Source organism: Macrobrachium nipponense, chromosome 30 (assembly GCF_015104395.2).
Source record: "Macrobrachium nipponense isolate FS-2020 chromosome 30, ASM1510439v2, whole genome shotgun sequence".
Taxonomy (NCBI): domain Eukaryota; kingdom Metazoa; phylum Arthropoda; class Malacostraca; order Decapoda; family Palaemonidae; genus Macrobrachium; species Macrobrachium nipponense.
The window spans coordinates 54057234-54073957 of record NC_087218.1 but is presented as its reverse complement, the minus strand read 5'-3'; the positions used below and the strand labels follow the sequence as shown (position 1 = coordinate 54073957).

Below are 16724 nucleotides of genomic sequence, written 5' to 3'. Positions count from 1 at the left end.
CTCATGGGCTGAACATTTGGAGGTAGAGCTGTCAGGTCGGAGAGTAGGCGATGTCTTCTGACACATCTTGTAATTCGGGTTGAACAATGAACAATTGTACACCTACGAATACGAGAATATTTTGAAGACAAACTCAGATGTCTGCAAAATCATTCGCTTATTATCGCAGTGCGATGCCGCGGGAGACTTGTACAGACTTCTGTTACCGTGCGGTAAACAGAAAGATGCAAGAGTCCAAGAGATATCTCTGTTGAAAAATTCTCGCAATGTCGAAGGCGATGGAATCTAGCGTCACCGCAGTAGATGGTCCTTCATTATTGCGAGAATCCCCGTTAATCAGAGACCTAAGTCCATGATTGTTAGGCAGAGATACGGTTCGGTAGTCAATCAAGCAGGGGAGAGAGACATACATGACGTGAATCTCGGAGGCCCAGCTGATACTGAGACTGCTTATATCAGGCAGTTCAATACGCAGTGGTTGAGCCTGCTGACTCGTCATCCTGAGTTGCCAGGTAATCCATTATTCCACGAAGGAATGCGTTCGGCTAGAACTACCGAGCATAAAAGATATGCTCGGGCAATTATATTTAGGCGAAACGAATTTCGGTAAATATAAAAGTTGAAATGGTGTTGTCGTGACAAAACCATAAGTATATAAAATTGAAACTGAAAAACTCCTGGGAGGTTTGCAGGCAACCCGAGTTGCAGTTCAATTATAATACTTCTCGTCTAAGTCGCAATCCGTAGAATAACTAGGATATGCGCCTACCCCTCGGACAATTCAACTGCTTAGCAGAATCAGGTCGCGAGGTTAATATACGTAGTATATTTGTAGGATTCTGAACAACGATCTCCATCCTAATTCTTTCCTTCAAGAAAACAAAATAAGGATTGGAGATCGACCACCTTTTCGTTCTCTATCAAAGAGAGTGAGGGAGAAGTCTTCCTCGAAGGAAAGCTTCAATGGTGAACAGAATACTAAGACGATAGTTCAAGCCCAAACTGGATATTCCCGTCCGATCTCCTCTATTCCAGGTTGGTCGCCTACTGTGAGATAGTTTCTTTCAGCAGCAGTCTTCTTCACAATGCTAGAAATTCCAGGAATTCGAGCATAGGCGAGGTTCCCGATTATCGTGTAACATATCGGGGATTCTCGTCTCGCTCACTTTGGACCGTGGTCTCGCGTAAGTGTTTGAAGATCGTAAAAACTCGAACACTCTGAATGCGCTAGAAATTCCGTAGAATTCTAAGCAGTCTGCGAAACCCCCACCGAATTCGTCAAACGAATATCGGCTGGTGGTCCTCTCGATTCCCGTAGAAATCGAGAAATGGAGCAGGATTCCTCCTCAACGACCGGGGCTTACGTCAGGTGGAGGACCGAAGGTCCCCCCGGTAGCGCAGTCCCGAACGTGGGATCCTACAAAGAAATCTCTGTAGGATCCTTCCCCTTTCCCTCGTAGCCGTAAGGAGAGGGAAGGGAATGGGGAAGGAATGGATACTCGCTCGCCTTCCCAGTGGAACTAGCAGTTGGAGAAGAGTAGGAGCAGCCATCGCCTTGCGGCGATGGCCTCTCAGAGTCTGGGAAAACGTATCGTCAGGAGAAAACGTTTTCCCGCGGAGGGTTACGAACTCTCACTGTAGGTAAGGGTCTGCCGCCACTGTGAACGTCGTCTGGGTGGGGCTGATCGACACCTGACAGGAGAGAGCCGATACCGTCCTCCCGACTCATTCCAGTCTCGTCGAGGTCGAAAACCTCTCAGGAGGACCGAAGGAGTATTTAAATACGGTGTCCGAAGACACGTAGAAAACGCCGCTGTCGCAGTAGAGGAGGTGGAAGTAGCTTGATCGACCGGCCAGAACTGAGAGAGCCTTCTTGTCCGGAGACGAGACACTGGTTCGAGACAGAATCGGCAAGCTCCGATCGCGGCAGACCCCACCGTCGGTTTGGGTTCCCTCTCGGGCCCCAAAACGACTCGAGCAGAAGACGTGGGCTCTGCTGGTGGGAGCGGCAATCCTTCCGCAGGGTGCATTATGCTGACGAATCAGCTTAATGACTTCTGCAAATTCCTCTGTATCTCGGGAGTAACCGCGTCTTGCGGAGTAGGACCGTCCAGTCCCTCCAACAAGAACAGATCCCTAGATACTCCTCCTTCAGAAGGAGGAAGAGCGGCAGACCCCTGACGGTCGCCTCCAGCTAATTGCGCGTATGTCCTGGTCGGTCCTAGAACCGTTCCATACGGCGTCATAGCGGGGTCGCGAGCGGCGCACCTCTCGCGATCACTCATAGGTACCTCGCTCCTCCCGGCGTAGCCCGAGGAGGTTGAAGGTACAGGAGAGGCAGACCTGACGCTCCCCCCTAGCTCGCTGGCAGGACCAGCGTGCTTGGAGGGCTGCTGCTGATCGTCAACCCGCGCGGTGGCGATCGAGCAGCATGCCTAGCCTTGCCGCTCGCCTGAGGCGAGAGGCTTGGCTGAGAACGTCGACGCTGATCTCTAGCGTCAGGCGAGCTGTTGCTGGTTACCGTCTCCGCCCGGTCCCCGATGGAGCGGCGTCAGGTGACCTGCTAGGCTCGCTGTCACGGTGAGACCGGCGAGCGTCCTCGCGGCGCGTCGAGCCGCTGGTACCAGCCGTGGCTGGTACCGACGGCCGCGGGGACCCCTTCCTCGCCTCAACCCGTTATGGAGAGGCAGACCTGACGCTCCTCGCTCGCTGGCAGGACCAGCGTGCGTGGAGGGCTGCTGCTGATCGTCAACCCGCGGTGACGGTCGAGCAGCAGGCCTAGGCCTTACCGCTCGCCTGGGGCGATTGGCTCGGCTGAGAACGTCGAGACCGATCTCTAGCGTCAGGCGAGCTTGCCGCTGGTCACCGTCTCCGCCCGGTCCCATCGGGAGCGGCGGACGGGTGACCTGCTAGGCTCTGTGTCGCGTCGAGACCGGCCAGCGTCCTCTTCGGCGCGTCGAGTCGCTGGTACCAGCCGTGCTGGTACCGGCGGCCGCGGGGACTCCTTCCTCGCCTCAACCCGTGGCTGATCAGCGACCGTCACGTTAGCCCGAGCAGCCAGTTGATCGCTGCGAGAGCGTCCACTGGCCTGGCGAGAGTCGTGTGCACGACTCCTCGCCAGTCTTCTGCTCCGCGCCGCTGTCTTGACGGCGAGCGAGCTCGGGCCGTCAAAACTTTGGCTGGACGGTCTTCTTGGAAGAGCGTCCACTCGGTGCTTCTCGCGAACGAGAAGCGGCCGAGACGGAACCTGGTTTAGCGGCAGACCCGCTAGCACCAAGGTGAGGACGCACCAGCCGAGGCTGGTGCCCTCTGGTCCCCGCCCGTCGACTTCTTCTTTGCAGAAGAAGCGACGGGCCCCGTTCCCGAAGGAACAGGAGGACCAGCAGAAGAGCTCCCCAGCTCGCCTGAGCGAGCCGGGCCCTTAGAAGATCCCGAAGGAGTCTTCTTAGGGGGGAAGGAGGCAACCTTCTTCTTCTTCGGCTGTTTGGCCTTAGAAGTCGAAGGGGAAGGTCTTCTTCGCCAGGCTCCGCAGGACAGACGTCAGGTCTTCCATCCAGGAGGGAGCCGGGGCAGTTGCCGAAGCAACAGGGCCCGACTGCACCTGTCCCGGAAAGACCTGAGACTGTGACAGCATCACCAACAGCAGGAACAACAGGAACAGGTCCAGGAACCGCAGGAACATCTGAAAGTGAATGAGCAGCAGGCACCTGATCTGAAAGGGAATGAGCGGCTGGGACAGCAACAGGTACGGCAGGCACGGCAGGTACCACAGGAGAGACAGGCGTCCTGTCGGCAGCTACCGTCATCCTCGGCACTGGCGGCAGGTCCAGGGGGGTACTCTTTGGGCAGCAGGGCAGTCCGGGGTCGGAACAATACAAAGAACCCAGGTGGCGGTGGCACCGTCCTGATTGGCACGGCAGGAATTGGTTCTGGATTGCAGCCGTGGGTGTTACCGACATGACATGTGGTGTGTACACCAGGTGCGGTGACATCTCATATGCTGGTGTCGAGATTTGGTTGTTGTAGTGGTTACCGTATCATGAGTGACCACTGCCGACCCCGCCAACCGCTGAATCAACCCCTGCAGTCCCAGCGACTCTCACACCTGTCCCAGGTCGTCCTCGCTGATGGCAAACCTGCGGAAGCAACAGTCGGGTTAATTAGAGGGGCTTCCTCGCGCCTGGGGGGAGAGAACCCCACCCAGAGCGGACGGAAGACCCCGAGTACAACTGGACGTCCGTTACCAAAGGAGTCACTGGACTTCCGATGACTTCTTGTGTCCTCGTACAGCACCCACTGCGCCTCTGACGAATGCATACACGTTACACAGGGCTCGTTGCGGGAGCACTCTCGCCCCCGACAACGAGTACAAACCTCGTGAGGATCTACATCTACATTCAAGGTCGTCTCCCACGGATGTAGCACCTGCGGTAACATAGATAGATTAGTAAGAGGGGTTCCCTCACGCACGGGGGGAAGACATGCCCCACCCCGAACGCAAGGAAGCCCCCACATACAAAATACAATGAAGAAGCTGAGCGGGGGGCAGGAAGGAAGACGAAGAATCGGCTACCAACTTCTGGCAAGACCTTCGCTTCCCCCACCCCCGCACAGCAGTGAAAAGTAATATGAAAATGAAACAGAATACTGCCCTTGCGATTCACTTCATAGAACTTAAAGGAGAAAAGATCAATTCCCGGGTAAGAACGGAAACTTGATCCAATAATATGATGCTATCATAAAATATATATGAAAATGAAACAGAATACTGCACTTGCGATTTCATTTCACATAAAAATCGTAAGGATCAATTCCCGGGTAAGAACGAAAATTGATCCAGATTAAATTCATGCAACCAATAAATGAAAATGAAAAGAATATTGCAATTGCGAATCCACTTTCATTGCATTCTATATACAAAATTAAAAGTTCGTGCCGAGCGCACTCACACTCTCGGTAACGAACGCACAGGGCAAAAATATAATGAAAAAGTACTTACATTTTTCAATTACACCCTTTCTTTCGCCCAAATACATGACTCGGCGCGAGCGCGCCCGCCCTCGGCACCGAGACATAATTCAAGGGTTCATAATTAAGTAATGAAAATGAAAACAGTGTACTTACAGTTTTCATTTTCAAGTCAAACACACCATTAGTAGAAAACACAATATAAACAAAGCATACGACGATGAAGCGGGCAGAGAGCGATGACGAACACGTCCTTCACACCCGCGGCCGAAAGCAAAAGTGATTTGTTTCCCTCCCACCGTCGCGCGGCGCGCGACTGTCGACAAGCAGTTAACTACCGTTCTCTTCCCTTGTTCGAAGCTTACGACCGTTCAGCTGCCGCTTAGCTACTTCCTATTGTTAAAGGACCGATGGTTTGTATTACGTATCGGAACAAATAAAATAACCTTCATATATCCTAAATCTTTCTTCAAATTTGAGATATTAACAATGAATACAGAAAATGAAAGAGGAACACATTCTGTGACAGCCCTCTTTCAACTAGACTACAGATCTTGGAAAAATCCACTGCAGGATAATAAGAATTTGTCAGAATCTCAAACATTTTCAATCTATCTAATTACCAAGGTTTTAAGATGTTTAAAGACTATTTTATTATTATTAAATTAAATACTTTGAATGAACAGATCGGAACAGCAAATATGTATATGGTATTTATGAAGAGACTAACTTTTGAGAAAAGAACGACTTATTTTGCATTTTGATACACTGCGAGCTGACATGTGGTTTCATGAAGTGTAATCTATTAAATTTCAAGCGCTACAACACTAGCAATACAGTATCCATAAATTAAAAATGGAATGCAGCACTCAAAAAGGCAGCCTTAATACACCACCATTCAACACTTACAAGTTTCTATATGATATTCCATCTCATCTTCTTCCACTTCATCTTCTTCCACTAACTCTTCCCCATCCTCCAATCCATCACTTTCAATGACAGAATCTTCATCAGCATCATCAATTTCTGAATGGGTCTTGTTGCTCTTTCCTGCCTTCTGGTTCACGAGCTTCTTCACTTTTGCAATTTTCTTCTTAAAATCTGCTTGCTTGTCACTTTCCAAGGTTTTCAGTTTTTTTACACTACTTTTGTCCTTCTTTACCTTTTTAAGAAGCTTCTTCTCTTTCAACACTTTAGTTTTGTTCTTAGCACCCTTTACATCATCTTTCATACATTCCTCACCATTTACGCACTGGGAGTCGTTCTCATCGCTTGGTGACAAAGCCTTCTTCTTTTTGGGTTTCTTTTTGTTGACATGTAATCCATTAATTCCATTAACTACTGGCAGATTTTTCTTTTTTACTGGTTTAACCGCACCACTTCTGACAACAACTTTGTCTGTTGAATTGAGTTGGGAATCTTCTATTGTTAAAATGCCAGCTTTTTTCAGTTTTTTGGATTCGATCACCTTCTTCCTTTTCATTTTCTTAATCTTGGTTCTACTATTGGTACCTGGCTTTTTGGTTACCTCTGGCACTTTCTGAAAAAAAAAAAAAGTTAAGCTAAGTGAACAATTTTCATCAGGCCAATTTCTGAATCCTAAAGTGCCACATCATTGGTAATTCCTCTGAGTGAGGCAACCATTTCACTTTCTGATAGTTATCGCTGGGATAGCTTGATCCAGGCCACGTGGCACAAAATCAATAGAGGTTTTCTGGGTTCGACCTGTGTCTGCCGGTGAAAAGTTACTGTAGCTCACTTTTCTATGTATAAATAGATCCTAAATATACCAGAAAAAAAGCTAGCATGGTATGCTGAAGTTACTACCCTCAGCTCGAACACCCAAAGGGCGTCGGTATTAAGTATAAGGGCGAGTGGAAGCCACTACTCACAGGTCTTCTGCCAATTAGAGGATTCCTTTCCAAAGTCCCTCCCGCGGCAAGAGCCGTTACAAAGGCTACTCCCCTTACCTTCCTCTCGCTCTCGCTACTACTACTACTACCCGCGCCCCATCTTCATTCCTGTAATTAGCCTTTGTGTGTGTACACGCGTTTAGCAGCTCCCGTGGTATTTCATTTAACTTAGCAATGTCGTCTGTGGAACTTCCTCCTTCATCAAAGTCGAGTACTCCAATTTGTGTTTTCGTAACTCATGCAGTTACGGTGCATCCCATTTTTGCCTTCGGCCCCTTAGAAAATGTATTGAGGGCGCCGTTGGCTCATCCGCCATTTTGGGAGCATCATCAGAGCGCGTGTGGTTCTGTTACACATTATTTCCCTTCTAATTTTAAATTAAGTCAATTTTATATGCATTACAGTCATCAGTGACGTATTTTCATATTACGTGCTTAATTATTAACCGACCGAGTTAGGATTGGTTTGGAGGAAGGCCTAACGCGCTCATGACGTCCTCTGGGGTCTTAAAGAAAGGTTGATTAGTTTATATTTTAGCCTCTGCCCCCCCCCCCCCCCAAAGTTTCTCAAGAGCGTGTTCGTGCCTATCTCTACGTAATTTTATCATATTGTAATATGTAAAATTGTAAGGCTACTAGTAGCCTATCGCATTTATCACTGGAGAGGAGAGAGTCCTCTCTCTCTCTCTCCCGGTGTGAGACATGCATGAGTTATTGTTTAATACGAACCAGATAGATACTTGATTTATGCACGTCAATGATTTTCATATCACTGAGAGGTTGGAAGAGTTGCTTCCCTCCCTGGCTTAACCGACCAAGCCTAGGCTAGGTCTTGGAAGGTAGGCTAGGTGTCCCTACCCTTGTACCCTTTATGCCTCTCCCCCTGTCTGCGCTACGGTGCTAGCAGGGAGGATATCAAGGATAGAGAGCCTCTCTCTCTTATCATATTGTTGGACCTATCCTCCCTACCGGTCTAGATAGAAAAATTCGAATTTAGTAGGTTTGGTCGAGGGCCACCGTCCACACCATGATGTCTTTGGAGGTTATTTGGCCTACCTGTCTGGTTCTGTAGTGATCTCGGAAGGTTAAGTTAGATCCATACTGGGTATTCTCCTTTCGCCTTATATTCCTTTGCAACTCCTCCATGATGCCTCATTATTAATTTTATATATTATTATTATATATTGTTTATTGTATTGCTGTACATTAAGTGGTCTGGTATGTTTATCGTCTTGGCCTAGCCTCCTTTAGTACAACCTTTAGTAGTAGGCCATGTCCTCCCGGTTGAGAGCGATCACCGATCGGTCGCTGTACCAATCACGACGGGCCATAGGCCCAGTCGGCCTACTACCCCTGCAGTAGTAGGCTACACAGCCTTCAATAGGTGTCCATCTCTGATCGGATTGGTGGCCAGACGATCACGACCAACCACCCCACATACCACCTCCCCCCCTTCCTAGCTCGGCTCTGCCGGACGCTTATAACTCGCGGTTCTAGTAGTCTTATCGATGAAAGACCGCTCGAGTTTTTCATTTAAGTGGGGAAGAGAGGGGTGGGAGCGGAGGGGTTACTGGGAATACATGTAATCCCTTATGTCTCCGAGTGAATAGCTCCGCCGGCCTTACAGCAGTCTAGTATCGCACCAGCCGGCGGACATCGCTCCGATTGTACATTTATACAGCTCCGCCGCTCAGTGGTCTCTCCCTCCAGTTGTCCTCCCCCGGCTACGGATTCGGGCTAGGAGTTACGCTCCCCCCACTAGAGGTGTGCAGGTTCAGATAGAGGAATTTTACCTTCCACTGATCCTCCGCTTCAGCCCGTTCCGCCGGCATTACTTATGACAATGAGAAATGAGACTTTGAGTAGGCTAAGCTTTGGGAACTACACTGTAGATATCTCTGGACCTTTAAGATACCGACGGAGTGTGACTCACCCTCACATCCGCTGCCGGAGTGTTGCACTAAGTTGCCGCAGCTCAGTTTCCGTCCTTGTGTCATTCCCCGCTCCGGTGGGGACGGTGGATGGGTCAGGTATTCGACTACGATAATGCATAGCCTTCTGATTCAGCCGACCGTAATAGAGATTAGGTCCTTCCTCTTCTCCGGTCCGGCGGATCTCAGATCCCACATACTGGACTTACATCTACCTTCCAAGGACGGAATCGGGAGCAGGCAAATACACCCAAAGAATTTCTTTATTTATTCAGTGAGTTGAAATCATTAGTGAGTAAGTCTTGAACCAATATCTGGGTTAAGGTGCATGCTCTCGTCGGAGTTAACTTCGGCCCCTTGGACTGATACTCATAAGAGATTTTCAACTTACAGATGGTCCATTGCCAGGTGGAAGGGTGCTCCGCTTCCCTCGGCAAGCCCTACGGCCATGTAGTCTGCCGCTCGCACGCGAATTGCGCCGTGCAACTCGAGCGCTACATGGTCTGGTATCCGGACGCATGCACCGTCTGCTACGAGATGGTGTCTCTTCTCACTGATGAGCAGGTAAGTATCTTTGCTACATCATTGACATGAAATTTCTGTTATAACTTAAGAAGTTTATCATAGATACTATTCCCCGAGTGGAATGTTAATTCGATTTCCTCTCTGACAGGCTGCCTCGGACGCCCGGCATGAGGCAAGGGTGGTGCTGAGAGGATGGGTTTCTGGATTCGGGAAGAATGCGCCGGCGGGACAGCCGTACGTTCTGGATGCAGGATTGTGCTCCCTTCTGTACAAGGGGGCCACGGCTACGACGGCTGTTCCAGCGCACATTGCCGCCCCCATCATAGAAGCCATCTGTGTGGCCACAATGCCCATCCCGGAGGATCAGGAGGACTTGATGGCGGAAGAGGTGGCGGCCATCAGCCTTCACCTGGAACCAATGGCCACTGAGGAAGAGGTAGGTGGGGAGGTAAGTGAGGCAGGTAGTCTCCTAAGTCCTACTCCTCCTTCTTCTTCCTCTTCTTTCCTGGGCTTCTCTAAGCCCACCCCTACTTGGGAAGGATCGCTTTCGGTCATTCCCAAGATAAAATGGGTAAGACCGAAATCCCTTCCAAAGGGATCAAAACAGACTCCGTCAGTGGTGACTGGGTCGTCGTCGGCCCCACAGCCGTCGACTTCTACTGCCAAGTCACCCGCTGCCAAGGATTCTCCCCCTCCTAAGGGGTCGAGAGCTAAATCCGCCAAATCCAAGGCGACAGAGTCCGGATTTGACCAAGTGGCCTTCGCTAACCTTCTAATGACGAAGGTTAGGGAAGTGGTTGACGAGAGGCTTGAGTCGATACGACTCGCCTCGTGCTCAGATACCTCAGGCCAGGCAATAACGTCTCTGACCCAGAGGATCAAGCCACTGGAGGAGATGATGACCGGATTTCTCCACTCCGGAACCCCGACGTTATCTATGACAGTGCCGGATGCGTCAAAGCTACCACCATTTGACAATAACAACCCGTGGCAGTTAGCACTGCATGCCCCATTCTTGGATGGGAAGTTGACAATTGAAGGGTACGGAACCCGTCCGCTGGAGGACTTTGAGCTCTTCCCGGAGGGTCTCCAATTCCCATTCCCTGGTTTTGTCAGACTAGCAGAGCATGCGCTAGTCAGAGTAGACAAGGTCCCGAAGGAGACAGTGATCTTCCCTAGGGACCAAGCTCAACCTGTTTGGGTTCGCACCCTCGCCGACTGGGGTTGCGTTAACACTAAACTAACGCCACATAAAGGTAGCTTTACCATGTTTGTGACTCCAAACGGAGTTCTGTCGCCCTGTACATCCAAGGTGGTGGAACTAACTTTGCAAGCAGCAGTGGAGGATAAGCCCTTACCAGTGCTAAAAGAGACAGAGGCTACCTCTCTACTCTTCCCTGCAGGTATGGAGTTTTGGAACGACGCTCCGGCTACGTTTACAGCAGGTAAACTTGACCCGGATTGCGCTTCCACCCTATTCTCTGAGAAGCTACCTAGGATTCCGGACCACTTGGTCAAAGCGGAATTCGAGGCAAGGACCAGATTAGGAAGATCTATCAACTTCGTCACTGCGGCGGAGTTGGTAGCATCAACATACACTGACGAACAGTTGTTCCGGGTCCTGACTTTCCAAACAAACCTGTACGACTTTGTGATGGCGAGACGAGCATGCAGGAAGCACGTCCTGGCGGAAATGCCTCTATAAGGCACGAGCCCTAAATTAGCTCATAAAGCCTCAATATGGGGAAAAGAAAATTTGTTCCCGAAAGACGAGGTCAACAACGTCTTTTCATGAAAGCAGCCAAGCCAACCAGAGTCTTCGGGGTCCGTTAGGGACTCCCCTTCAAACGGAAGTTTGAGGGCCCCGCAAACCAAACCAAACCAAAGACCCAAGAAGAGACCAAGGAGATTTAATCCTTACCAGGCCTCCCGTCCTCAGGCGGTCATGCAAGCGGTTCTGGTATCCCAGGTCGGTAAGCCTTCAACATCGTAGGCTCAACCGCAGCAACAGTTTGTCTTAGTACAAACTCCGCCGGCTCAACAACCTTCAACCTCCACAGCCATAATGACCTTCCCAGCCTTCAACCCCACCTATGAGGCGCGAGATGTATTTCACAGCTACAATAGGCATGCCGGAAGTAGCAGAGCCAGAGATGGCTCCGGCTATGAGGCAGGAGACCAAGGGGTAGAGACTTCCGCGGGAAGGTAGAGTAGCAGACCTGCAGCACAGCCAGTGAGAGGCCGCAGGTGGGAGGGAGATGTTACATCTCTTCGGCACCATTGGACCTTCAGTACACGGGGCCACAGTATAGTCTCAAAAGGTCTGGGTGGAAATGGAGAAAAGGGCCCCTGCCCCGCCATCAGTTTTTTTATCAGATGCCAATGGCGGACCTAAATAGACTATACCAAAGATCTCCTGCAGAAAAGAAGGCTATAAAAAAAAGTAAAACGGCCTAAAAAGTTTCAAGGACGTCTGTTCAGTATCCCAAAGAAGAGCTCAAACAAAAAAAGAAAAGTGATTCTGACTTGTCCCGTCTCAATGGCATACATCATGCAAACAGGTTTCGCATGCTGACCATCTCGCAGGGGCGGAACCAAAAAACCTTACTTCCCTGTGGGCCGTAACCACCATCTATAGATCTTACAGACGCTTACAAAATATGGTTCAATAGCAAGGAACTTCTCTTCCGTACCTAGCGCTTCAGCTAGGAAAGCAGGCGCTTACAGTCATGCAGTTCGGCTCAACATCGCGCCCAGGATATTCACCAAAAACTAGGAGAGACGATAGCTTCAAGAACTAAAAGAACTCAAGGTGGATAATGTTAGTAAAACCTATCTAGACGACTGCTGGCTATTTTGGGCAGCCAGCGTCGACGAGTGCCGCAAATCAACGAGCAAAGGTGAATAAGATTCTTGAAGAATTTCTGGGTTTTAATTTAAACAGATAAAAACAAAGGGAAAAAATCTCAGCTCGTTCCGGCTTCCGCTTCCAATGCTGGGAATCCAATGGGGAACTAAACAAACACAAGCTAATTCTCTCACAGAAGGTCAAGGAGATAAAGCAACGCTACGAAACAGTTTCCTCAAGAACAAAAAAGGAAGGCTTCTCCGGAACGTACCAAGAGAGAATATTAAAGATTCGCTACAGTTTTGTGTCGGTGACGGACGTCTATGAAAGCCAGACTGAAGGATATCAATCGAGTCTGGAGGAAGAGAGCCGACATCAATCTCAGGGACAAGATCTCGGTAATTCCACCCATTTTATTGACAAAAAGGCTCCGTCCATGGACGAAAACGCGGAAACCTGGCCAAAAAGTCAAAAGTACCACTGCAATTCCAACCCTCGCTGTCTCTAACCATCCACATGACGCATCTCTGAGCGGTGGGGAAGGGAGGAGGAATATTCGCAATACAAGAAAGTACAGGGAATGTGGTCGGATATGTTCCGCCAGTTTCCACATCAAATATTCTAGAAGCGATGGCAGTTTTCCTGACCTAAAAACGACTGACTCCGGGCCCGAAACAGTCATATAAAGGCTAGTCTCGGACAGTTTAGTAATAGTTTCCACTGTATAAACAGAGGAGGCTCCAGATCAAGCAAACTAAATCACGTATCGATGCGATAATTTTCGTTGGCAGCGAAAAATCATTGGCCACCTGTCAGCAAACTCACCTGGCAGGAGTAAAGAATTTTATCGCAGACGCACTTTCCAGGACAAACTCCGCTGGAATCGAGTGGTCCCTGACAGAAAGTTGTTCGGTGGATTTGCAATCAAATCCCCAGACCTTCAAGTAGACCTATTCACCACGGAATCCAATCACAAACTACCATGCTACGTGGTACCCAACCTGGACCCTCTAGCTTACGCCACAGATGTGATGTCCATAGACTGGAACAATTGGCAGAAGATTTACCTATTTCCTGCAGTGAATCTTCTGATGAAGGTCCTGCACAAGCTAAGATCTTTCACAGGACAAGTAGCATTAGTGGCACCCAACTGGCCAAAGAACAACTGGTTTCCGCTTCTTCTAGAACTGAATCTCCGGCCCAAACGGATCCCCCATCCAGAACTGACACAGGTAGTACAAACAAAGACTGTGTCAGCTTCCTCAAGAATTCTGAGTGCCCTAACTTTATGGACTTCATGAAGTTTGCAGCCCAAAGGGACGCTAGTATTGATCCACTAAACATCTTATTCATAGAATCAGATAAAAGAGAATTAACGCTCAGGCAATATGATTCAGCAGTAAAGAAGTTGGCCATTTTTCTAAAAGATTCAGCTGCTCATAAGATGACCACAAATCTGGCAATTTCGTTCTTTAGAACTCTATTTGAGAAAGGCCTAGCCGCTAGTACCATTACTACAATCAAATCGGCCTTAAGGAAGATTTTTCAGATTGGCTTTAATATTAACTTGTCAGATTCATATTTCTCTTCGATTCCAAGAGCATGTGCTCGTCTGAGACCAATAGACCGCCCTCATACAGTCTCTTGGTTTTTGAATGACGTACTTAAATTAGCCTCAGACACTGAGTCATGCTCATTATAACCCTACTTAGAAAGACCTTATTCTTAATGGCCCTGGCCTCAGGTGCCAGTATATCTGAACTCTCGGCTCTCTCTAGAAATCCAGGTCATGTTGAATTCCTCCCGTCGGGTGAAGTATTACTATCCCCAGATCGGAAGTTCTTGGCTAAGAACGAGGACCCACAAAACAGACGGGCTCCATGGAAAATTATTCCTCTAAACAGGACACATCATTATGTCCTGTCATTACCCTTAAATCCTTTTTAGCCAGGACTTCCGAAAAATCTTCAGGCCCCCTTTCCATTAGAGAGAAAGGTGGTACGATTTCTCTTAAAGGTATTAGACAACAAATACTACTCTACTTTATTAAACAGACCAACCCGGACTCAGTCCCACACGTCCATGACATCCGAGCAGTGGCTACCTCCATTAACTATTTTCACAATATGAATTTCAAAGACCTGAAGAAACATACGGGTTGGAAATCTCCAGCAGTATTTAAATGCCACTATCTCAAAAACTTAGAGGCCCTTAAATTCCCAACAGTGGCTGCAGGGAGCATAGTCTCCCCGGAATGACCGAGTCTTATCAACTCCTTCCCTTTTGTCATTTCTTTTCCCTTAATACTCTCTCCTTCCTACCTGCCTCGCTCGTATTCCCTACCAAACCTTTCTCTTCTGGGCCGGGCTGGTTCGTTTGCCATCCCGCCACTGGAACATGTACATAGTGTTGAGATCATATTGGTTTTACGGACCTGTCTGTACATACCCTTGTATATTGCTTCAGATACCATGCTTTTATATTGTCTTATTATATTATCTTATTATTGCTAGTTTTAAGCCATAGTTTAAGTTCTAGTGTAATTAGTAAATAAGTAAATTTCCTGCCTTATTAAAGCGCATTAAATTTATTCTTGAAGTGAACCTTAGGTTTCATTAACCCCCCTTTTATATACTTGTTTGGTATCTGTTAAGCTTGGATGGTAATTCTCTGATACCTTTTCACCGGCAGACACAGGTCAAACCCAGAAAAGGGATTTTGACAAAGGAAAAATCTATTTCTGGGGGAAGACCTGTGTCGCCCGGTGAACCCATCCCTTCTTCTTTCCCCACCCTTAACCAGTCCAAGCTTGGGTGTCTATTCCAGGAATAAAGATGGCGCACGGCTAGTAGTATTAGTAGTAGCGAGAGCGAGAGGAAGGTAAGGGGAGTAGCCTTTGTAACGGCTATTGCCGTGGGAGGGACTTTGGAAAGGAATCCTCTAATTGGCAGAAGACCTGTGAGTAGTGGCTTCCACTCGCCCTTATACTTTATACCGACGCCCTTTGGGTGTTCGAGCTGAGCTTGCTTTTTCTCTGGTATATCTAGGATCTATTTATACTTAGAAAAGTGAGCTACAGGAACTTTTCACCGGGCAGCACAGGTCTTCCCCCAGAAATAGATTTTTCCTTTGTCAAAATCCCTTTATTATCTGTAGTAAAAAACATGAGTTAAAACCCTTTTATGAATTATGTATAATTCTTTAGTGCTGGTAGGGAAAATATAATACGTATTTCAGTTAATACTAGAAGCACAAGTCATACTGTACCCCTGATGCATAGACTTCGAAAGCAGTCAATGGCCTTGTCTTCATGTTTCACAAATGGATCACAAAATTAAATCCTGAAATAAATTTAAAAACCATATAAATACTGTGTGGACATTGTACATACATACATGAATAGGTACACACATGCTATAAAATCATTTGCTGTATTGTCAATTAATTATATTTCTCATGAATACATATATTTTACATACTTTACATGTACAAAGCCTAAAAACATTAATATAAGTACGTATTCTGTAGGTGAGATAACGGTAATTCTAGTTAAGGTGTAGTACTTGACAGATAGTATAATAAACAAAGAATTCTACTCATAAAAAAATATCACTCATTATTCAACAAGAGAAACTGCACTGTCTCTTCAGTAAGAGATTTCATATGCATTTTCAAGTGATATCAATTGGTGCATATAGGCGAAGTCAACATTTTAGGCATATGACTGACTGGATTTAAAATTCCTCTGAACTGATAATCATGTACTCGGGGCGCCATAATATATATGGCCATCTTGAGAACTACAAGATAGAAGTAACATGTAATAGCTTCACATCAATGACAAACAGAATAATTATGGACTATGGAAGGAAAAAAAAAAAAAAAAAATCCCAACTTTGACTGAGTGGGTAATATTACTTATGAGGCTTTATCCTACACTTGTTGTTTGAAGAATTGCATCACCCGATATACAGTAATACCCCAAACTTACGCAATTCGATCTGCGCGAATTCACAATAGCACGAACTTTTCATCGGAACCTAACTAATCATCATACACGAGTTCTTCACAACAGCGCGAGCATTTGCGGACCTTCCAGAAACCCTGGAAATCCTCCATGCAAGTGTTTATGTTTAATTCATTATGCAAATCAAATGTTTAAATTTTAAAGCTTTTCTGTATAAAATATTTCTTAAAAATGTATTATTTTTATTTTTTACATGCATAAATATGCAATTAGTGCATATACGTACGTACTTTTATAAGATGTGATACCCACTCACAAATTTACTGCACTTTTCAAAGATGTCCCTTCAAAAACTTTGTTTAATTTCTGAAGTACGTACTAATATATACTACAATTAGTAAAAGTTTTCATGCTTTTAAGTGTAAAATCATTATGGAGATTTAGTGCATGCTATTTATATTTTTGAAAATAATACAAAGGCAGTAGGTAATTCAGTGGTGGTCACTATATAAGAACTCCATGGTCAACTAATAAAACATCAGAGTTGTCATTCTGTGAAAATAATTTTCTTAA

General features: G+C 47.2%; 2 protein-coding genes across 3 annotated transcripts in view; one reads left to right on the top strand and one right to left on the bottom strand.

Annotated features, from left to right (window-relative positions):
- Positions 1-16724, top strand: part of LOC135202518 (ribosomal oxygenase 1-like) — a 119493-nt gene that overhangs the window by 28196 nt on the left and 74573 nt on the right. The gene's annotated exons all lie outside the window — the stretch shown is intronic.
- Positions 5852-15605, bottom strand: LOC135202073 (uncharacterized). Its single transcript, XM_064231329.1, has 2 exons — positions 15452-15605; positions 5852-6508 (listed from the first exon to the last, which is right to left on the bottom strand). The coding sequence occupies exons 1-2, from the start codon at positions 15494-15496 to the stop codon at positions 5867-5869; spliced, it is 687 nt and encodes a 228-aa protein (XP_064087399.1). The 5' UTR covers positions 15497-15605; the 3' UTR covers positions 5852-5866.

Coding starts and splice junctions, on each gene's coding strand:
- LOC135202073 (XM_064231329.1), bottom strand. CDS start 15,496: ATGAAGACAAGGCCATTGACTGCTTTCGAAGTCTATGCATCAGGG. Junction 6,509..15,451: donor TCGAAGTCTATGCATCAGGG/GTACAGTATGAC, acceptor TTTTTTTTTCAG/AAAGTGCCAGAGGTAACCAA.